A 23,877-nucleotide genomic window follows, 5' to 3' on the forward strand; every position below is an offset into this window, starting at 1 on the left:
GCTTTGCCTTTTATATATTTAGATATATATATACATACATACAAACTTCCTCTTTTATAAATATAGATTTGTATATTTATATGTACATATTTGTGAAAAAAAAACTGGAAACAAATTTTAATGTGTAACATAATAAATGTATGTGTATGACTAAATAATAATAAAATAATGTAATAATAATGTAGCCATCTGATCACCTTGTGAAGTATCAGACTTCCGTTTGTAGCGTGTTGATCGCCCGAGAGATAGCATGTATCTCCCAGTGTCATTGCAACCATGGCAACACCATCCTGGCGTGAGTATACCTCTCTACTGTACTTTCCCCAATCAGTTGGCAATAACACTTATTTACTCTTTGTTTGATGTTAATTATTTGTTCCAAAACCAGTTCACTGCCTTTTTCAGGCAGAAAAATATATTAATTGTTTATGCCTAGTAAATATAAAAGCAGGTATTGGATTGTACTTTTAAGATCAATCTTACACCCTCGATGAACAAAGGAATAAATACAAATATGAATCTTGACTGCTCATTTTCAGTGTGAATTAAAAAGGGTTAAAGATGTTTAAACGTTTGCCAGCTGAAGCACACTGCATTGGATTAAATATGTAATTTTTAAACTAAGCTTGGAGTATTTTTTTTTGTTTGATGGTAAACTAAATAATTTATTTTGTCAAAATTATTCATAAACAAGAATTCTGTTACGTTAGTCAATAAAATTTGTTTCTAGTGTTTTACTGTATACTCTCGTTATATCTTTTAGTACTCTGGTTTAATACGGCGGTTTCAAAAAATTGTATTAGCTAGCCATTATATATGTTTTTACACGTTTCTTTTGTTATGGCTATTATATTGTCAATTGGTGACTACTATTGCTATTTATCAGTCAGTGTTGTCATAGACTAAAATAACCTTTTTTGTGAATTTGATGCAATTAATTACTGCCTATATTGATTGTTGATTCAAGCCTTGCCGTCAGCCTGGTGTTAAACAAATACTAGTCACAATAAACCAAATTCATTTCAAGGGTTTATTGCTTAGGAATATGACTGCATAATGATAATGTTAAACTGGGCGTTTTGTAAAGTCCTTGCCATTTGCATGGATATTAATTTACACTATGATAAAATTCAAAACAACACTTCAGTAACAGTTTTTCAATCTGTGAAACACTGCACGTGATCCAGAGATCATATTATAATAGAACTGTAGAACACAATTAAACTTCATTAGTTGTAAACTAGGCTTGAAATTGACTAACATAAATAATTTTAAAATAGAATTTTTTAAAGCGTTTTGTAAGTAATGCCTTAAAAGTAACAATAGTACAATAAAAATATGTTTTGACCCAAAAAAAATTAGCACAACCGGGGAATTTGGTACAGATGTTGGGTATACCTTCCTTTTGAACATACTAAAAGTCCCCTAAAATTGAAGCTGTGCTACGGCCGCCATATTGGAAAATGGCGGCATATTTCTGTATTTTCGGCTATAGTGGCTTTATTATTAGAGATAGAGGAAAAAGTTAAATATACAAAATGTAGTCCATTAAAAAATACACATTTTTTGTATTTACCATTTTTCTCTAAACCCAATGGTTTTTGAGTAATTCACGATTAAGTATAATAATTTTTTTTAATTAATCAAAATTGTTAGAAAAATTTTTTGTTTTATGACATTTTAAGGGGTTTTCAAAATGCAAAAACATCAAAAGTCCTTGTAAGATTTGTTTTTTATCTTACTTAACTATATAACAGTTTTGAAATTTAAGTGTATTAAGTAATATATAGCATATTATGGGATTACAAATAAAAACATCATAGAGAAATATGATAAAATAATATAGTTTACTTTGGTAAAAATACATGAATGAAACTTGACATTGAAACATCGAATCCCCTAATCCATGTCATCATCATTTAAAAATTCTTCAGCATTGCTACAAGACAGTCCCTGGCACCATCCACACATGGCTGAACACTTCAAACCTGCTCTTTTACACTCGCAACGTTTACTGCACCCTGATTTGCAGCCACATGAAACTAGATTCAGAAGCTTGCTAGGAGCAGGGTCCTGGTGTGTTGTGACTGGCTTTAATTTCCCGTGACGTAACTCCCAACCCCAATCAGTTGGTTCCAATTTGTTACCCATCCACTGCTGAACTTGTAAGTAGGTGCAGTATGAGTGGTTAGCCGCTGCAGTACTTGTAGGAGGTAACACTGCCAACTGAAACTTTGAGTACAGTTGCTGCTTGCTGATTAAATGGTTGTAGTTAAAATACCTGTATTCATCAAGTGAATGGGAAGTTTTTCCGCCATATAAGCTCAGTAAAAGCTTTTCACCTGCAGCTGAAATGGCTTCATGACCTACACTAACCTCAGTAAACACAGCGACTATCTGACGGAGAGTAGGATCTTTTTTTAGAATGTGTAAGCCTTTAATCTTACTCTTTCTAAATAGTGCTGAGGTTGTATCACAACCTGTGATTGCATGCAAAAATAGCAAACAGTTGAGTATATTTCTATGGACTTGTCGTTGTTTTGGTATAAAAAAGATTGAACTTCATTTCTTCTGTGAGCCAGGGCGAAGGAACCATATATTCATCTCATCAGTTGAAGATGTGGTTAGGAGAATTAGCAAATCTGTGTCTTGACCTACAACGACCACTCGAGAACCATCTCTTGCCTTCTCTAAAGCTGCTGCTACAATTGATACATCAGCATCAGCCTCTGCTTCAACTACATTTACTCCTTGATGTCTGAACTGTGCAGAAAGTAGTTTTATGAGAAGTTTCTTGTTTTTGCTGTTAGAGAGAAATTCCGCTTGGGTTGTACTGGTGACTGTATTTTCACTGATATTTATGTCTGCTGATGTTCTTCTACTTGCTCTTCTTTCCTGCTCATTTACCTTTGTTGTTGGATGATCAGGATATCCATCAAATACTATTGTGCAATTATCGCCAAACCGGCGTATGACATGTGAGGTGTAATTATTTATGACATCTGTATAGGTTGCCGGCCTAGGCCAGACGATACTGTGGAGAATGTGTCCACCATCTAAAACGTAAGTGCATTGGTTTACATTCGTTACTTCCTCCATTACAAATGCTGTAACAATTGATGATTTCTTGCCTTTCCTCATAGACACCTCATCAAAAAGGGATGGTGGAGTTGGTGCCAATTCATACCTGAAACATTCTTTTAGGTCCTTTTCTCCTTTAACCACACATACAATTCGATTAAATAGCTGTTGTGAATTCACATCAATTTCATTTCCCCGTACTTTGAAGTGTTCATTGAAGACATACTTTTTACTTTATTACTTCTGGGGATCACAAGCTCTTCGAAGTTTTTCCCAACCATACTCAACATTGAAGTTAGACCCTTCTCAAGTGCTTGATCACAATCAATTGTGGAATCGGCAACTAATCCTGAAGTTAAACTAACCAATTCTTCACTTCGCTGGGCAAATGGGTCGTGCTGTTTCATCCAGTTAATGAAGGTTTCTTTGTCCAGTGTGTCTCTAGCTTGGCGACTTGACCTTTCTTCGACATGTTGTTCTGAAGTGCAGGAAGTGACACCAGAGAATTTTTGAAACGCCAAGGCAACTTCAACAGAAACTGGCACACAATTAACCTATCGCATCAGAGTTTTGTCTGTGATGCCCCGTCCATGTGTGAGTCCCCCAATCGATTTCATGCTTCGCATCAGACATTGCTCAATGATCATGTCACTCCATGTTCCATTCCAAAAAGTCTCCGATCTCCTTATAGTGAAAAACCCTTCTGAAGTAAACTGCGTAAACTCTCTTGGAGACAGTTGGGACTCGAGCTCCATCATCTTCTGAACATATAAATGAGTAGATTTAGCATATAATACATGTCCTGCTGAGTGAAAATATGGTAACATCTTGGCAACAGTAGATATATGTAGGTCCCAGTTGCCTGTTCTCTCAGCTCTTATAAACTGAAGAACAAGTACTACTTGCTTGAAATATTTTATCCACAATCTTGGTGTTCTTCCCATACTTTTAATCTCCTCACACTTTGATTCAAATTCTTCACAAAACTGTGTAACATCGTTGGACTGCTTTACCTCTTCTGGGGATATCTGGTTTGATAACAGTTCTTCACACAGCTTAATTATGTTTTCTAAATCATTTAAAATAGGAAATTGGGTAGCCATTGTACTGTACAATGAGCTTAAAGTAAGAATATGCGCTCTAAGACTACGGGCATATGCACGTCCTGTAATCATATGTGGTATCGTATTTTTGGCATACACAGTTTCCCACAACTGCTCCAGGCCACTACCTGTCATATTTTGCCCAATACAACCTAAGAATGACATAAGACAGTGAAAGCCTCCTAAACGTACAATAATGGAAGATAAAGGGTCGTTTTCATCAGCTGCAGCCACTATTTCTGATGATTTCAAAAACAAGGGCTGGTCAAATGTCACAATACATTTTTGATTCCTTTTAGCACACTCAGATGATGCAAATGAAAGGGCTGAATGTAGAGTTGTTAAGTTAGTTGCTTGTAGGTTGACAAAAGGAAGAGGCATTACTTTGGATGTTTGAAAGCTGCCTGATTCTTGTGTTGCTTTTTGCATATATCCATTCCAACTTGGCAGATTGTCTTTAGAATGAACGAATCCGGTCATCCACAGTAGATCTAATTTTAACTCTTGTTTTACAGACTCAACATCCTTTGAAAGATCTGAAAGGTCTTTGATGATCACCTTTTTTAAACCTGATTTCAGTTGTTTTGTATACGGTTTGATAGGTATAACCTGGGCTTGGACTGTGTTTACGTTTTTCCTAGGAATAGCATCAGGGACTTCAACTAAGTCTTTAGGTGTGACACATCTGATACCACCTAAAATGTGAACTGTTCCAAATCCATCAAGTGTGTTTGTATTTACATCAGCATTGTCAAAGACATACTGAACAAATGCACTGTTATCAATGGTAGGCTGTGCGAATGATCCTGCACAGTTCATGTATTTCAACGTTTCGCTATATGAACAACAAACACCAAGAGAGTTCAACGTGTCTATAAGGTATCTTGATGCATATTTTGCTTGCAGGTGTACTGAAAGTCCCAGATGAATAGGGGAGATAAAAGATCTTGGTCTGCATGTCGAAATTATAGCATGGTTAATAGCAACTTGTCTGCGGTTCCCTTTATCTGTAGGTTTATTATTTTCTGATAACACACATTTCATGAACAGGTTGAGAGATTCAGGAATGATGTCTTTGCCACCATCTTCCATGTCTTTGAATGCTGGATAATGTTTGGTATCGTAAACTTTAGCCCGTATATCTTCTTTTATGATGGCTGCGGCAGTTTTAACTATTCTGAGTCTCTCATTTAGTTCCGATTTCTCTCTGTTATCATACCATTGTTGACATAAAATGTTATGTGCAGTTCCAAGGAAACTTATTACTGTTGGCTTTCCTATTATATCAGTAAAAATTATAGCTTTTTCATACTTTGTTTTTAGCCGTGATTTCAGAAGGTAGTCACTGATTTCTTTGTCCTCTCCTCCAGGGAGGGTTTTAATAATGTCTTTAAGTTCTACTGAAGTATATTGGCACTCATTGTTCTCCTCAAGGTAATTGAAAAGCAAATCAAAAATGTTGTCTAGTGCTTTTTCTTCTGGTCTTCCACTCTTTTCATATATTTTAATTTTTCGAAATTCCCAATAACAATCTAAATGATATTTTGCTTCCTCTGATACAAGATTTGTAAATGTTGTTACTCGAGTCCTAATTTTTTCCCCAAACTCATCATTTCTACTTTCACAAGCTTTAAGAATAGAATCTGTTATTTCTTTAGTATCTACGGTTCGTACTAGTCTTCTTCTGTTTTTAGGCAGCTTAAAATTAGGGCTCTCTACAACTTCACTACAAAATAAGCAATGTCTCTTATAATCAAATCGGAATTCTCGTGGTCTTAAACATGGCACTTTAGGGGCAGGTTCACCAACCTCTTGCCTACTTGAATCACTACTTACTTTACTTGCCTTAATGGAACTATGCCTCGTATAGTTTTTCCTACACAACGTGTGGACTGTAAGTAAGTCGGTTTTAACCATGGTTTCATGTTTTCCATCTTTTCTTTCCTGGCTTGCTTGAATTAGTGTGGTTATCCCATTTCGGACAACGACTATCTCCCCTTCCTGAAGGCTTTTACAGCAAAGTAAACATACTCCTTCGGCCATGATTTATCTTCCTAGTCTAAAGATATACTGAAAATAAAACACTATCATATGGCGCACAATCACGATGTTATCATGACTTATTACAGCTTGTACACATCTTAAAACATGAACAGTTATCACTGTGAACAGTAAACATAAACGTAAACATCAAATGATTAATTACACTTCAAAATTTTAACAACAATGACAATATGTTTTATTTTAGCAGCTGTTTTATTAGACAGTCTGCAAGCAATAAAGAAACCAGGTTTGCTAAGAGTAAATTAGTAACACTAAAACACTGCAATTAAAATAAAGGGTAATATTCTAAATAGGGATGAAAAGCATTTTCAGACTGGGAATAGCTTACAGGGACTCAGAATAATATCATTCATTAAAAGTGAGTGTATATTCCTTTTAAAAACCCCTTAAAATGTCATAAAACAAAAAATTTTTCTGACAATTTTGATTAATAAAAAAAAATTATTATACTTAATCGTGAATTACTCAAAAACCATTGGGTTTAGAGAAAAATGGTAAATACAAAAAATGTGTATTTTTTAATGGACTACATTTTGTATATTTAACTTTTTCCTCTATCTCTAATAATAAAGCCACTATAGCCGAAAATACAGAAATATGCCGCCATTTTCCAATATGGCGGCCGTAGCACAGCTTCAATTTTAGGGGACTTTTAGTATGTTCAAAAGGAAGGTATACCCAACATCTGTACCAAATTCCCAGGTTGTGCTAATTTTTTTTAGGTTTATGGAATTTTTCTCTTATTTTTACTGCACTACAAACAGTAAGAATCTTTCGACCACAGCACAGCTGAGCTGTTTTCAATAGTCAGAATGTCATTCCTTCCTTCAAGGTATCAACAGCTACAGCTGTTGACTGTATTAGCAGATGGTTTCTGTCCGGCTGACTAGTCGACTTTAATGGACTAAAGATCCTTCACCTCACTCGCAGACTAAAAATAATATACTCTAGACAAGTAGGCTACCTATAATAATTAAGGGCTATTTCTAAAAAAAAAAATTATATGTAGGGGCGGAGCTTTTAAAGGCATATGTTGACTAGTCTCCATATGGCAATGAAAATAATTGAAATTGACTATACTATGGTAATTTTAACCAGTTGATTAATTTGTTATAATTTCACTGTAATGGAGCAAAAGTAGTCCCCATGCAATGCACTATTGCACACCAAAAATAGAAATCTAAATAAAATACAGTATTGTAAAGCTAAATGGTATGGATATTTAAGAAGATCGTGTCATTTATTATAGAAAAAATCTAAAATCATTGGCAATCTAAATCCATGATTTGTATCCTAAAACATTAACAACCTATTGTATTATTTTGCAAACTCGACCAGTGAAAAGCTAAATCTGCTATTATTACCAAACTTTGACTTTAAATGTTTAATCTATGTTTTTAAAAACTTAACAAAACAACAAGATATAAAACGTGTTATTTATTTAGTCAGTATTATAATGGTACCGTACCTATTTTATTTTTTGAAAAATTTTGATATCACAATATTTAAGAATTAAGAAATACATTAACTTCATTATATTCTACAAGGCATTAAATTGATATATATATATACACATATATATATATATTTTTAAGTAACGATGGGTTGGTTCTTAATATATGGCTGAAATGTTCCTAACACTGTTGTTTGTGCTCCATCAATCTGTTAAGACAAAAATTAACTTGTTATGGCAAAACGTTATTTTTATGAAATACAACATTTCTGTGAACTACGGTAAAAACCATTATTTCAACATACAGATTTTCTTGAAATATTTTGTTTCTTATTTGAACTAACTGATGTTTACCTTCATTTAACGTATAAGCATAAATTTTAAGAATGCTGTTTTAAATATTTGAGGTTCCCCGAAAAAAATGTTCTATTTTGTATACCACCTAAGGCATATGGCTAATAACTATTTTCTATAAGTTAGTTGACAAAAGTTTTGCAACTCATAAAACTTTAAATAATTGTCCACATTAACTACAGTAAATAGAATGAAATTTATAAATAATACCAGGTAGCCAATATGCAATTTTCATTGGTATATCACTTGATCAATGTGCTACCTAAGAAAAGGCCCAGAATTAAAAAATACCATGGTTTGGACAGATCACTTAGAAAAAACTTGAATAATTCCAATTAAATTAAAACACACAAATCGAAAATATATCAGAATTGAAGTTAGTGTTCTGTACTTTGAAATACTTTGTTTCAATGAACAAAGGATTTGTTTGTCTCTTGCACTGATTCATGCCTTAGTCAGCCAAGATAGTTGATTCTCATGGTAGTTAGTGATAAAAAGTAGTTGCAAGAGAGAATAAATGTCTTTATTCTATGATTGTGTCTAGTGTTTTTCAAACAAGTAAATATTCCCAAGTATTTATTGTGTAAAGTTTGAGACTTCCTTGAAATGGAAAATAGGTCTTTACTGATTAATATGGTCTAATAATTGTGTGTGCTGGTATCAACTGATTATTGTTGTAAAAAAATGTGTAAGTAAACATTTTATTTCTAAACTAAAATAAACTGGATTAGTGAATATATTTAATTGTTAATACTCTCAAAAACTACTTATGCGTGGAGCAAAATAAAAAGTAGGTTTTTAATTTAAAACTCTTTGAATTGTGATACGTCGAGTGTTTTCGTAATTGTATTTTATTATTAACCCTTTTGGGGGATTTGGTCAATATACATACATGCAAAAAAATCTTTACTACCCTTCTTATGAAAAGTTTTAAAGTTATATACCTTGTATTATTGTATTATCTAAGGTAGGTCTAACTGTGAAATCTGTTTTACTACCATGAAACATATTTCAGATTGCGATATTTCTCTTTTCATTTCATTAACTACTTTTCAACAGACTTTAAAAAAATGTGTTACATAGTAATTTAAACCATTACACTGTTTGTGTAAATCAATCCACATTAAGTCTACTAATTTTTGTCTTTTTAAAATCTTGTCTGCCTTAATATTTTTAACACACATGCTGTGCAAAAAGCAAAATATTATCTGTAATTTCACTGTACATTTATGTATTTATTGTATTTATGTAGAATAACACTTTAATACTTTTAATGTGATATTTATAGAAAGGATCGATACTTTCTTGAAATTTTCTAAAAACTTTAAAAAAAGTCTTCAAACATTTAACAATATCAAAGTTTACAGTTGTTTGTTAGAAACAAATCAAAATGGTTCAAAATGGTATCCAAACTTTCTAGATGTATGTTTTGTAACATCACAGAATACTGACTAAGAGTTTTCATATTAATTTGTGACAATGTCCTTGCATAGTATTTATTATAGTTGAAAAATAAACCTTGAAATAATTTTAAAAAATAAAAAAAAATCAACAGTTGCAGTACATGGACTGATGCTGATGCTGATACTATCAGTTGCTGATAGTTACAAGTTTGGCCTCGGCCGCGCTGATGTGACTGGACCACCTGTTGAGATATCATTCGTAAGTCGTCATCTCTAGTCATATAGCTATTTCCCTGCTAATCACCATACAGAATGACTGTGGTTGAGGTTGACGAATGATAATGAGGTATAGACATCATGGTGGAAGGATAAAACATTGGTTTGATACTCCCGTCATAGGCTGACGTCACCCAGATTGGAAATGCCATTTCACTATTCAGAAAAAATTATAAAAACAATAACAATCCAATCAAAACAGAGAGAAAAGAATTTATTTGTAAAAATAAATACCTCTGCCTTAAAAAATAAGGTTGCCAAAGACACAGAAAAATAGTACACATTAAATATCGAAGGGTTATACAGCTATAAGACTGATTAATTTTGATGTTTGCCATATAGATGATTTCTCATTATGGTCAATGAACCTCTTAATGTTTCATGAATAATAATTTTCAAAAAGGATCTGTCCAAATCATATTGTTTCCAAAAGTTCACAAAAAATTTTGATAATGTTCCTCTAGAACCAATAAACAATAAAAAATAAGGTAACACCTATGATTTAACCTTCCAGCACGGTTAGACATTTAAATTAGGTGGTTTGTGTCAAACTATGAATCTTTCTAAATCTTTAAAAATACTATATGGATATTATCACCCTTTGTATCTCTAACTTGGAAAAAAGTCTTAGAAAAATAACTTTGTTGGATAAGTTTTTGTCCTCGACATGCAAGACCAGTACATGTTACATGATCCAGCTCAAATGAAATCAAAATCTGAATGATTTGAACTTTTGAGAAAACCATTAGCCATAAAGTTTTTAATAAACCCTCTCCTAAGGGCAGGAATCTCAATTAAAGGGTTGTTTTTGAGCACCCCTTTAATAAATAAAGGGAATATTTTGAATATAAGTCAGCTGTTAGATTTGTTTTTTTTTAGATTGTTTCTTTTTCTTTTCCTTGAGTTAACCTTTTGATTCTACCATTCTACCATAGATTTCTATAATGCGTCAAGTGAAGTGACAGAAGGTTTTTATTATAATGTGGGATAGTGTTCAAGTATACTTTAAAAACACAGCATTCGATATTGCAGACAAATGCTGTGTATAATTAAGTGACACAAGCACCATTATAGAGTTTGGACGGAGCTATGTGCTCCAACTGGGGAAAAACGCAAATGTAGAATATTTATCCATATGTGAGATCCATATGGGACATTGATAAAATTAATTTTCATAAAGAATTATCGCTTAATAATATTTTTTAATCATCCAGCAGTTTGCATTGGACGAGGTAGTTTGCAACTTTTTTGCTCCATTACAACTTTAAAAAATAAAAAGGAATGTTTTGCCGCTCACCATAGTAGTGAGTGCTAGTCTTTAAATCTGAAGGATGCTGGTTCGTACTAAAGAGGGAGTAATTTTGGACCTAGATGTCACTGTTTGCCCTCGCCAAAAAAGTTAAAAAGCTAATGCCGTTGAGAAAAACTCAAATACCTTATGTAGAACATATATTATTCTATTATAGAACATAATAGAACATAATATTGATATGTAGAACAAAAATTGTTTAACATCAAGTTGAGTTTGGATACTAAATGATTTTTTTGTTTCCAAGGTTGGTATTATCAATTCTGTCTCTATAATGTGACTTGTTGCCTTGAACACTTGTTGAGATATTGTGCTGTTTCCAGGGGCCCATTTCATAATAAACTACAAGTTACAAGTTACAACTTGTAACTTGTAATTTCCATTAGATTTGCATTGGGTGATCAGCTGATTTACTAATAATATTAGTTTGTACTTTATTATGAAATGGGCCCCAGATGGGATATGGCAAGATGGGACAGAAGGGGACGGGTATTCACCTGCGGCAGTTCTCTAGAGCCTTCGTCATAGAGGAGGGTGGTCGCAGACTGGTGCTGGCTAGTGTAGAGTGTGGCATGATCGGACATGGGCTGCGGATGGAGGTGAGGACAAAGCAAAACCTATGAGTACAATGAACACCTGTGTAAGATTGTAATAGACTACTGTTGAAAGCAGCTCAACTTTTAAAATTTGTAGTCTTGATAGCAATTTGTATTGTTACTAACTAATTGAGATCCACACAACTGGATTTATTATGAGTAGAATTGAGTTATATATGGTGTAACTTGTTACCAACTAAGACCAGCTTATTAAAAGACAGTATGAGCTTCCTATCGCTCAAACATAATCAAAATACAGCAGTAAACTCCTTCATATTATATATAATTTTTCTTTCTTTTTAAAGGCATGCTGCAGCAAAGCATGCGTTGAAAAATGGTGTTTACCATTGAAAATAAATTAAATGTAAGAAAATTAAAAGCATGGTTATTACAATTAGTGTACGATAACTAATTATAAGCAGTGATATATTTAGCTATAAAAGCAATTTTTGGTACACCTGTTTTTTTGGGAAAAGTTCCAAGAAAGAAACGAGAATCGACGTTGTAACTGGTACTGGCACTGAATTTATAAGAGGTAGGCCTACCTACACATCACTAATATTAAGAGAATCTAAATGGTGTTACTTTATTATCAACACACCCGCAGTCATTGCTTCCATGTTTTTATTCTATCAGGTGCTACAGAGGCTAGGCAAGCGCTACGGATCTCTCTACACAGAAGAGAACGTGATGTTGTCGGGGACCCACACCCACTCTGCTCCGGGAGGGTTTCTCATGAATATGCTGTTTGATCTGACAACTCTCGGCTTTGTTTACGAAACTTTCAACGCTCTTGCCTCGGGTATTGTACTGGTAAAACAAAATACCAACCCATCACCGTAGTTTATTCATATCAATTCACTATAATACTACGCTATAATTAGAGCCTTTAATTTAGTTGTGGTTTACAGCCTTAGCATAAATGTTTGTAAAAATCGTGTTGAAAATATTTTTTTTTGTAAATGCTTGTGGCTGAAGAATTGGGTATGTTATTAACACCCTGTGTATATAACAGAAAATCAAAAATACTAAATGAAAGAAACGTTGATATCAGACAAACCAATGTAGAACTTGGCAGGCTTCTAAATAAACAGCTGCAGTAAACAGCTGTTTTTGTTAAGGTTATCACCTAGTTTCCATATTGATTTTTGACATTGAGATTAATTTTTGTAACTAAACTGAGAATTCAAGAGCTTGGACATCTATCAGTAGTGAACACATCTGGTAGATGTTTTTGAGGAAAGTGGAAAGCAGATAGTTGTTGTCTAATTTAAGATCAGGTTAGATTGACAGCTCTTTAAACAGAAGAGATTTGACTAAATTGAATCATATACCTTGAAACTTGATATTTATGTGGTGATGGCATGATTGATGTTCCTTGTAACCTACCTATATTCTCATTTTATTCATTTTAACCTTGTTTCAACAGAGTATAGTCAGAGCTCATGACAACTTGGCCGACGGTAGAATCTCGGTGAATCATGGTGAGCTATTAGAAGCCAGCATCAACCGTAGTCCAACGGCTTACCAACAGAACCCACAGAACGAGAGAGCTCGGTGATTGGTGATAGTAATGATAAGCTACATAAATTTGTTATGTAATATTTTAGGGTATATAGGTTTGTCTGAAAAAACACTATTGCGATAAAATAAATTGTTAACAACTTTTCCACAAGTGAGAAAATAAAAATTAAGTCCCATCCATCTACAAGCAAGAGATTTTGCCAGTTTATTTCATTTAAATTTTAAAGATCGCATAGTTCAATGAGCATCTCATAAAGACTACCTATTATAAAAAAAAGACATTTTCTTCATAAATTAAACGATTCATGAGAAATAAAACAAGCCATGAGCTTACTGGAACTGGGATTTCTACTTGATTTGTGTTTTTGTTTTTACTGTCAAAGGATCAATCTAGAAGTAGTATCTTGAAGTAGGGATGAGCATCCCTACAATATTAATCGATGGTCAATGTTTTCAAAACATCGATGTTTTTCTATCAATGTTTGATGTTTTTTACATTGATGGTAGATTACCGATGTTTTTGGCCCAAGCATTGAAATATCGGTGTTTTTCATGACTAAATTGTATTAGTTTAGGTTAATTAGCTGTTGTAATACAGAGAGCAGACAAGATGGTGAACATTGGTGAAGATGGATGGTTGACCTGATTTAGGTTTATGCTCATCCCTATATCAAAGTGTAAACTGATCAACTAAGTAAGATCTCATTCTACACCCTCTGAAGATTTGTATGTAAAAAGTACAAATGGTTTTTATAGAAAACAGTCTAAATCCCTCTAATTTGTATCTATTGATAACCAACACAATGTTGATTTTTACAACCAGAATTTGATTTGTAAAAAGAATAGGTGCCAGAAATTTAACCTATTTAATGTAACTTGTACCTATGAATGTACCAAATTATGCCAATATTTATATCTTTCTGAAAAGGAGGTGTTAAGGAGGTAAAGGTAGGTACTGGAACTCCGTTCGGCCGCGTTCCCCCACGAATCAAACACTGATTACAACTTTCATAAAATAAAAATAAACATATGGTCATGTTTATACTTTTTTAAATGTCGTTTAACACTTCAGGTACACTCACGATGTAGACAAAACAATGGTGCAGCTGCGGTTTGAGCGGCCTAATAATAAAGTAGTGGGAGCATTCACCTGGTTTGCCGTGCACCCAACCAGCATGAACAACACTAACACCCTCGTATCATCAGACAACCTAGGGGTGGCTGCCTTGCTGCTCGAGCAAACAGTGAATCAAGGATTTCTTCCTGGCAAGGTACAAACACACTTTTGACACAATCAAACAAAATAAATTTTTTGATGCCATTTTCAATCTTGTCGGTTGTTTAATAAAGTATTTCTCTCTCTCTCTCTCTCTTTGTTATAAGTTTGTATTGGTTGGTTAGGCCTACTTATTTTTCTAATCTTTAAAAAAAAATCTTGAGAGTCTGTGCCACAGACTAATTGATACTATAATAATTGATAGACTAGTAGGTGATCTAAAGACGGTGTACTTACCATTTTTGTGTTAATCGTGTGGAGTGGCATCATTATTGGAATTTTTTTTACGTTTTGGTGGAGGAACTGTGCAAACCCGCTGGTTTTATTACCACGTAGCATTGAGATTTTGTTAGATAACATCATCCATTAATAGACCTATAACAAATAGCATTTATCAGAACCAATCTTGCTTTGAATCAAACCAGTGAACTTCAGGTTTGAAGGTGAACAATATAGATAAGATTAGATTAAATTTGTACGATGCCAGCACAGCAGGACGAGGTGATTTAAAAGCGAAGAGGAGTGATTGATGTGTGTTAAATTAATGAGATCGCAGCTTTGTTACAAGCTAAGATCAGCTGGTTCGTTAGCCTTGATAATTTATTGAAAGAAAAATGTTAAAGGACAAGGGGTCCAATTTAAAATAAAAAAGATTTGGTTTTCTCTTATAATTGAGCCAGCTACCTTCTGATAACCATGCAAGCAATATCAAGTTAGTTACTAAGATAACCTCAGCACTTGTCTGTATTGCAACCATTATATTGCAACAACAATATAATAATTGTCTGGGCAGACGAGCAGTGGTCATAGTGCTCGTCTTCAAATCCGTCGATCTCTGGTTCGATCCCAAGCGAGATCGTTACTGAGCCCAGATGCCGATTGTCATTTGGCTATAAATTATTGGTGCTATGTAACAGAAGGACAACGTTAAATACCAGGGTTTGGACCTTTGGACCAAAAAATGCCATTTCCTTGGATAGAAAAAATACCTTTAGGCAAGCTAGTGCTGACACCATATACAACTAAGATATTGCAGGCAGTCAGTCTTAAACCAGCAATGAGCAATGTTAAGCTACAATCTAAGACTAAACTGCCACTATTATGTTCGCAGTAATGTGTCCATTTTCATAGTAACTTCATGAGTTCATTTTATCAACATAAAAGTTATAGTAACACCTTTCACCTTCATCTGCTTCAATGTAATTTGCCTCACCACTAGGGACCGTTCGTGGGTGCCTTTGTTTCCAGCAACTTGGGAGACGTGTCGCCCAACCTGGCCGGGCCGAGATGTATAGGCTCAGGTCTCCCATGTGACCTTCACACCAGCTCCTGTGGGGAGAAAGATGAATGTATTGCGTTGGGACCTGGTCGCAACATGATGGAGAGTACACGGATCATTGGCAAACGGCTCTACAACAAGGCATTGGTAAATTAAAGCATTAACCTTTGGATGCTGAAACAAACACCCCAACATCTATTAGTATCTGGAGCAAACTTTGTTTTAAGCTAGAGAACTTAGTTTAATGCTCCACTCACAGAGCATAGTTTTAAATTATATTTTCTCCCTTAGGTTGTGGTACTGTATGGTTGATATGACTTAAAAGATGCTAGTTTACATTAAAGGTAAGTTTTCCTTTAAGTTTGGCTTGGTTAAAAAGTTGGCGTATTCAACTGGTATTAGTAATTGACACTCTGTCGGTACCGGTAGCTCAATTCAAATACGTTCATTACTTTTGTAAACCTGGCTTCAACTTTAGGATGTGAGTGCAATGCGTACTTCTATCGCATTGACAGATAGCCGAAGCTTATAGCTTTGACTATATTAATACCACGGTACAACAAGTCATTCCATCCACATATTGTTAAAGTTGTCGCCAGATTTTTTTATCAAAATCGTAGTAGTTGATGTGAGCGAAAGACAGATAACGCTGATCTAAATCACTTTCTATCAAATACACAGACTTTTTAACGATGTCAAACGAATAGAATAACTTACTGTGAGCTATAGCAACAGCAACTGTTATGACCCATCAAATAGGTCAGCAATAAAAAATAAGGTAGAAAATAGAACTTTAGACCCTAGCGCTTTCTGTGACTGGCTCACATAACTGTGTTCTATTTTTTTTTTATTGGCAACAGCTGTTCTATATAGATGGGATGTATACTTCAGTATTCAATAGTCAATGCTTATAGTTCATTTTGTGAAATGTGATATTGATTCCTTGTAAAAACAAAGAGGGAACAATGTGGCTCTCCTGTGGTAGTTCTAGCTACTGACATTTTTTACAAACCACGAGGGATCAAGTTTAAAAACCCTTTGTATATATGTATTTATTTTCTCACTTTAAAGACCTATATGTATTTATTTTCTCACTTTAAAGACCTGTGCTAAACTTGGGCATTGATAGCAAGACAGGTTTAAAAGACCGTTAGGAGAAGATATCCCCTTTTAATTCCAAAGGCTCAGACATTGAACAAGAAAAGAGATATAAAAATGTCCACTTTAAACTGCGAATATAGTTTTCAATCAGAGTTGAAGATATCCTAATAACTGTGCTTGACATATGTGCTGCGATTTTGATATATTACATTTACAACCTCTTTTTGTGTGAGATAACTGATTTATTCTTTCATTTTAGTAGTTTAATCTATAAACATTTTTGTAATCATTTGTGTTCACATTGATAAATGTTCTGCCAGGAGTTGTTAAGGCTGGGTAACTCTGGGAGACGTTACCTAAACAGAGGTTTGAGAGTAGTCCATCAGTACAATGACATGTCCAAATACAGTACTTCTTATTGGGACCCAACATCGTCTCAGTATATACCAGTAAGTTTTGCCTTGTTTTAGTTTATTAAAACGTTTTTAAAGAATACATTTAGCTTACAATAAACATTTTTGTTCATAGTAACCTGCTTATGGCTAACCTTAAAATTGCATCAAGCAACTAGTTCCGGCACCGAATTAGTGACACCAAATTAGTGATATCGTCAGGCTGTATTGGAACACAACTTACAGAAGTTGTCAATGAGGAAACTTGAAAAGACGTAAAGTGGTAAATATTTTGAAAACCCTTGCGAGTTGTCCTCCAAAAATGTATAAATGTATGCTGCTAACATAGACTGACTTTTCTTTCAGTTTCAATTCCATTCTAATCAGAAATAAGTGTGAAGTAAACAAAAATGAGAAAACATATTTAGAGAATCTACGGATTAGTTAGTTGAATATTGTTTTAGTTTTGATAACAATTTATGATTTGTAAATCACTTCAGGTGAATGGCTGTCCTCCGGCTATGGGTTACAGTTTCGCAGCTGGTACGACGGATGGGCCGGGAGTATTTCCGTTCTCTCAACAAATCGTGACTCCGAACCCGCTTTGGAACTCCATACGCAACTTGATCTACGGACCTTCTGAGAAACAGAAGATGTGTCACTACCCCAAACCCATCATGCTTACGACTGGCGAGGTATATTAAAAATGTTCAAAATCTATTCATATACATGTTAGACTTGTTTTGGATTTTTCTCCATAAATTTCTGAACCATCTGGTAAAGATAGTATAAAATTGGAGCAAAAGTGACAGTGCTAACAAGAAGGGGGTTCAGTTTGAAAATTCTCTCAAACTTTCCCAATTCCCTTTAGCCCGGGGGTCGTAGCCCTGAAGTCTGCAGTGACTTTTGCGCTACCATTGGCAATATTAAACTTAAATATTGCAGTCAAATGTTTTTTTTTTCAGTAATGATAGGCAGAAGTCCAGTAGAGTATCACTAAGAATAGGAAATTGTAAAATAATACAAAATAGTTTTGTTAAAATTATTGGAATTTGTATTCATTCCACAAGATTTGAGTGATAGCTTTGAATCTTGAGTTTTGTAAGATGTTATTTAATAAAAAAAATGTTTAAAGACATAAGATTTTTGCAACTTTGTAGAATGATGACCTTTGGTACGGTATCACTTGCGGTTCCTTGAATCCTTGGTATCCTCCTTCAGTTTCCCGGAATCCTTAAGCCTGGCAGAACTGACATTATTTTAATGAAATCTTCACTCTCATTGTTCCCAGATGACGTTTCCGTTTGAGTGGCAGCCGTCAGTAGTCCCAACACAGTTAAGTGTGCTGGACAACCTGGTCTTGGCGTGTGTCCCTGGAGAGTTCACAACCATGGCCGGTCGGAGACTACGGGATGTTCTCAGACAAAGTCTTAAACTCGGATCCAACAAGAATGTGCTGATCACGGGTCTCTGCAATACATATGCTGACTACATCACAACTCCTGAAGAATACCAGGTTTCTAGATGGTTTTGTTGAAAATTGCTTGATTTAATGACATCAGTACATTGAAGAATACAAATTAAATTGAAATGTTGATTAAGAGGATTAGTAAGCAACTTTGTTGGTTTATCATTATGGTGAAGAACCTTCTATTATCAGTTTCTGTATAACATTTTGAAGCAGCATGTTACACCAAAATTAAATTGATTGCTGTTAAATTGACATAGAGAGTATTGAAAAATCTGTGTTGAGCTACGGACTCCTCTGGTCTGATTTCAATGAATTTTTTATATGGGTACTACAAATCCATGGTATCCCCTGGCCTTTTATAAATATTTTTTGAAATTTTGATTTTTAATGGTGATTTCCCATAAATAACAGAAAAATATGATTACATAAAAACTACTTGTACGATTTTGATTCAAATTTAGTGTGTTATAGTCCTTTTAACTCTAAACAAAATGGTAAAACACCTATTGCTGTAAACATTACGGCTAAAAAGTAATGCAGCGTTGTTACAAAATGTAATACGAAAGATTTTGTTTAAAAAATTAGGATATATCTAAAAATTATCTAATGAGGAAATAATTCATTCAGTCCGATAACTGTAATGATATCACTGGACACATTTTAACTATTAAAATACTTCAGAAATACAACTCACACGATGATATTATTTATCAGAAAACATACACATAAGTTTGGTAATGTTTCTTCTGTATTCTAAAACAAACATTGGTGTTTCAGATACAGAGGTATGAAGGTGCTTCTACCATCTTCGGCCCACATACACTTCCTCTATACCTCGACATCTATCGGAAACTGGCTCAGGCAGCAACAGGTGTATGTTCCATAGTTTAAGCTTAGGGGTTTTAAACTCATTTACTTAAATTGCTACATGATATCTATTGTTGGAAAACATCCATGACAGTTAATTGTAATACACCTCATAATTTACTGTTTTGAAAACTACTAAAATATTTTTTTAACTTTGTAGTACAACAACACCCAATGAAAAGTTATTGCTTGGCCAGGGATTGATTTAGCAAAGAAAGGGATTCGGTATTCTCGTGCTTTAACGGTTTAAAGAGAGTTCCAATCTGGTGTTTTGACTCTTATATTTAAATTACTCACTGTTATAGAACATCAACACACTTAGTGTAAATATTTTAAGCTCAGTATGATTGCAGAGTGGATGGGTCACCTTCCAGGACAAACTATTGGAAGCCTGATGACTACGGACAGTTGGGTCCAGTTTCAAACCATCAGATACTAGTACAGGCTTTTCTCAGGTCCGAATCATCAGACTTTGATTATTTAGCTAACCAGCTTTATTTGTTTTAGGAGACCACACTTGCCAGAAACGAACCTCCTCTGGACTTCTTCAATGACCTTATATCCCTAAACACTCCAGTCCTCTTTGACAACGCTGGATGGTCCCAGAACTTCGGCCAAGTCCTACAAGAGGCTCCATCCAGGGTGTCTCCGGGAGCAGTTGTAACTGTGAAATTTGTAAGTGACAAAAATGTGCAGAACTTATGGTTTTTATTTGGGAAACATAACTGGTTTTAGTGATAGATTTTACATTATGTAAAATTTTTTGTCAAGTGTGATTCAGGGAATCAGTGTAATTAAAAGACGGTTCACTAGAGAAACAACTATTTCTAAGAAAATCTTGAACTTAAACACTTTTTATTTCTTAATAACTCCTTCTTTTTAAGTTGTTAGTGCTTTTTGTAACTTGCATGTAACACACTGGCAGTATAAGATGGCAAAGCCGTTTCCTTGAACAGAATGAAGATGGCTCTAATTTATGAGCTGAAACTAACTTTCTGCTGATATCTAAACCAGGCCCCCGATTTGCATGTGCCGCGCTACGGGCCCAAGTGATAATTGCACCGCTTCCCTCCTTCCTCACGGAAGAACTTTTTTTAAACCTCTTGCACCCCTGGGCCTTTTTACTAAAGTGGCTCCCATCTAGATCCACCTGGATTGCCACTAAACAGGTTTATTATGTGCCACACCACATAATTTATTAGTTAGATAAAAGTAAAGTTTAATCAAGATAGATGTTTAATTTACAAATCTTGTAATAAATCACTTGTGTTTTATATAATGTTTTTTTTTTTTTTATATCACAGTTACAATATGCAGTATCATGAAATTCTATAATGAATCAAATAAACTGAATTGAAAATTGAATCCCCTTTGTTACCAGGTAGGGGCGAATCCCAGGAACCATCTCCAACACGAAGGCAGCTACCTCACAGTGGATCATTTACAGGGCAGTTCATGGAACGTGATAGCTACCGATGCCAACTGGGAGACTCAGTAAGAGTTATCATACTTCACAACACACAATACAAAAACAAAAACTGTAATACTACATTCCACATTATCTGTGCAGTACAAAGTGTTCATAGGCTTAGGCCTTTGTGTTTCAAATGGCAGTTTCAGTCACACTATCCAAATCAAAACATCAGGACCACCAAAATACTCAAAATACTCAATACATATTTGATTTATTTCTGTGACTTAATGCTTTGAATAGATCGGTATTTTGACATTGATATATTTAATATTACTGTAGTACTAAAATATATCAAGGTCAAAATACCAATCTAATCAAAGCATCAAGTCACGGAAATAAATTAAATATACTTTAGCGGTACCTAGTGCTTTCACTAGAGTTGTGAAGGTAGTTGAAGTAACACGCATGACAATAATCATGATTTTTCCAGTAAATTTAATAGCAAAACAATCTCCCATATGACCTGTACACTGCACGGTGAACATGAAAGAAAGCAAGTAAAACCTTCATTTTTATGTAAAATTTAAAAATATTGGAAACAATGTACTCATTAGATTCTCATAAGAACCTCTATAGCAGTAGGCACATAGCCCTAGTTTCAGAATGAAAATTAATACATGGGCGCAGTGGTGTAGCTTACTTGTTGTTATAGACCCCGCCCTGCTCCAAAGGGTAGCCCGTAGCCCAGAGGTTAAGTTACCCGTGTAGAACAATCCAAAAACTTTATTAGGTCCTTTGTAATTTTTGTTATGAAATCTCAACTTTAGATTCCATGAAATTATTTATATGTATCTTTGTTAAGGAGAAAGGAAGGATACACAACTAACTCACCTGAATAAAGAGTCCCAGGAGGTTAATAGAACACTTAAAAGTCACACATTAAACAGATATTTCGCCCCTTTCAGGGGCTTCTTCAGAGGTAGAAGGTAGAATCATTCTACCTCTGAAGAAGCCCCTGAAAGGAGCAAAATATCTGTTTAATGTGTGACTTTTAAGTGTTCTATTAACCTCCTGGGACTCTTTATTCAGGTGAGTTAGTTGTGTATCCTTCCTTTCTCCTTAACAACAATTCTAAAGCCAAGTTGCTTTTTTCCGTTTAAAATAACTACCCTTATATGTATCTTTGTGTTTAGATGATCTTTTTTTCAGTTTTGTTAAGAGGTATCCGTCAAAATTATTCTTCCTCTTGAAAGGCAGGGAGACAAAACCTTTGGCCTTTTGGTCAACAATCGGACAAAATGACCAACTGCTTTAACAACGGCCATGAGTTAACCGTTAACAGTATTAGCTTTAAAATTTGTCAAACACAATTTTTGGACAGCCTGCCTAAGTTATGTTCACCTAGTGCATCCATACGGTACAGAATCAATTAACTGTCAGCTAATGTAACAGTGTTTCTTTTTTACAACTGAGTTCTGCTAAAAGATATTTAAGTGATCAGTTTGTATTATTAGGTTTAGGTGGACTCGGCTCTCTGATATCCTCGGAACATCACAGGTCGAGGTCCGTTGGGCCGTACCTCGGGATATTCCTCGAGGTATCTACAGGATACGTTACTCGGGCCACTTCAAATATCTCAATGGCAAGATTGAAAACTTCGTTGGAACGACAAAGAATTTTGAAGTAAGTAGTAGTGTATGTGTCTCTTAATCAAGATTCTTAAATACTGAAAAATACTGAATGGACGTAAAATTACATCTAATAACACTCGTAATATGTATTTTTACACTTAAACAAATATAAAAGAAGGTAAGTAGTGATCGATTTTGATTGGACACTCCAATCATCATCAGACCCATAAGGCAAATTCGCACAAGTGTAAATATTATAATATGTTACAAGTGTTATTAGACCTATATTTATGTACTTTCAATAAATTTAATAGCACATACAATGCTGATCAAGAAATTATTCCTTAAAAATCAAACTCAGCATGTTAGTTTTAAGATAACTATAATAAGCATAATGGTTGCATCAATAATTTGCATCCAGTCATTACCAAAGACATTAAAATAATGATAATAACTATAATCTTAATTGTTCTGGATTGAATGTTCTCTTATTATAATAAAAAAGTTCAATGTGTTTTACGTATTTAATGCCCATAAAAGGTCGTTGTTATGTCAAAACAAAAATTGTATAGAAACATATTTTGCATAAACAATATTTTTTTTATTAATTAATTATTCTAATATTCTTTTTCAGGTGGTGTAAACATGGTAGTATTAATTAATAATTCTCAGTATTATAATATTTTAGCCAAACGATTCAGTTCAACGTATTCAGTTAACTATGTGATGTTTATTGATTATTTAATTAATTATTTTTAATAATTTTTCACTTATGTATTATTTAATGAATATTTTGATTCTTACTTTTTACTTGTCAGCTTTAAAGAAACCCTGTACTTTTTATTTTTATTATAATATTAGTACAGTAGACCCTCTTATATCCAGCCTTGGGATAGTTTACTTTTCGGACTATCGGATCAGCGACCACTGACTATGATCTCAGTTTTTAGCTGAGGAAAAATCAACATGAATTTTTTGTGTTTCATATTCAAAGTCAACACATTTTAGTGTGCTTTGAATGGAGAATTCATATCAAATGGATCTATTGATTTTATAGCTCCTATGCCATTTTTTATGCTCCTTTAGTTGTCTATTTTTATTTGAATTCACACAATAGAATTATTGTCTTTAATCTTACGTATTAGGTAGTAAATGTTAAAATACTCCAGAAATGTACTTTCAATTATAATTTTTACAATTGATCTAAGTTGAGCAGAAAATTAGAATACATAAAACTTTCAGAAAAACTTAAAACTTATTGAGTAATTTAGTGAGTAGTATAC

The 23,877-nt window shown here is 34.1% G+C and overlaps 1 protein-coding gene across 4 annotated transcripts; it reads left to right on the forward strand.

Annotated features, from left to right (window-relative positions):
* Nucleotides 1–254: 254 nt before the first annotated feature.
* LOC128988616 (neutral ceramidase) lies at nt 255–23,291 on the forward strand. 4 transcript variants are annotated; one of them, XM_054410069.1, is made up of 15 exons: nt 255–295; nt 9,617–9,717; nt 11,499–11,642; nt 12,276–12,452; nt 13,069–13,196; nt 14,236–14,434; nt 15,659–15,865; nt 17,140–17,268; nt 17,712–17,906; nt 18,503–18,727; nt 19,460–19,555; nt 20,057–20,224; nt 20,931–21,043; nt 22,478–22,646; nt 23,229–23,291. In XM_054410069.1, exons 1-15 carry the CDS (start codon nt 277–279, stop codon nt 23,235–23,237), a joined length of 2,079 nt encoding a protein of 692 aa, XP_054266044.1. In that variant the 5' UTR covers nt 255–276; the 3' UTR covers nt 23,238–23,291. The 4 variants fall into 4 exon arrangements, with proteins under 4 accessions (XP_054266044.1, XP_054266043.1, XP_054266046.1 ...); XM_054410068.1 differs by having other exon boundaries at nt 275–295; nt 9,611–9,717; XM_054410070.1 differs by lacking the exon at nt 255–295 and adding an exon at nt 8,553–8,743 and having other exon boundaries at nt 9,611–9,717.
* Nucleotides 23,292–23,877: the final 586 nt, after the last annotated feature.

This window comes from Macrosteles quadrilineatus, unplaced genomic scaffold, assembly GCF_028750875.1.
Source record: "Macrosteles quadrilineatus isolate MER2022 unplaced genomic scaffold, UCM_ALF_1.0 Scaffold_3__2_contigs__length_128488019, whole genome shotgun sequence".
NCBI classification, from domain to species: domain Eukaryota; kingdom Metazoa; phylum Arthropoda; class Insecta; order Hemiptera; family Cicadellidae; genus Macrosteles; species Macrosteles quadrilineatus.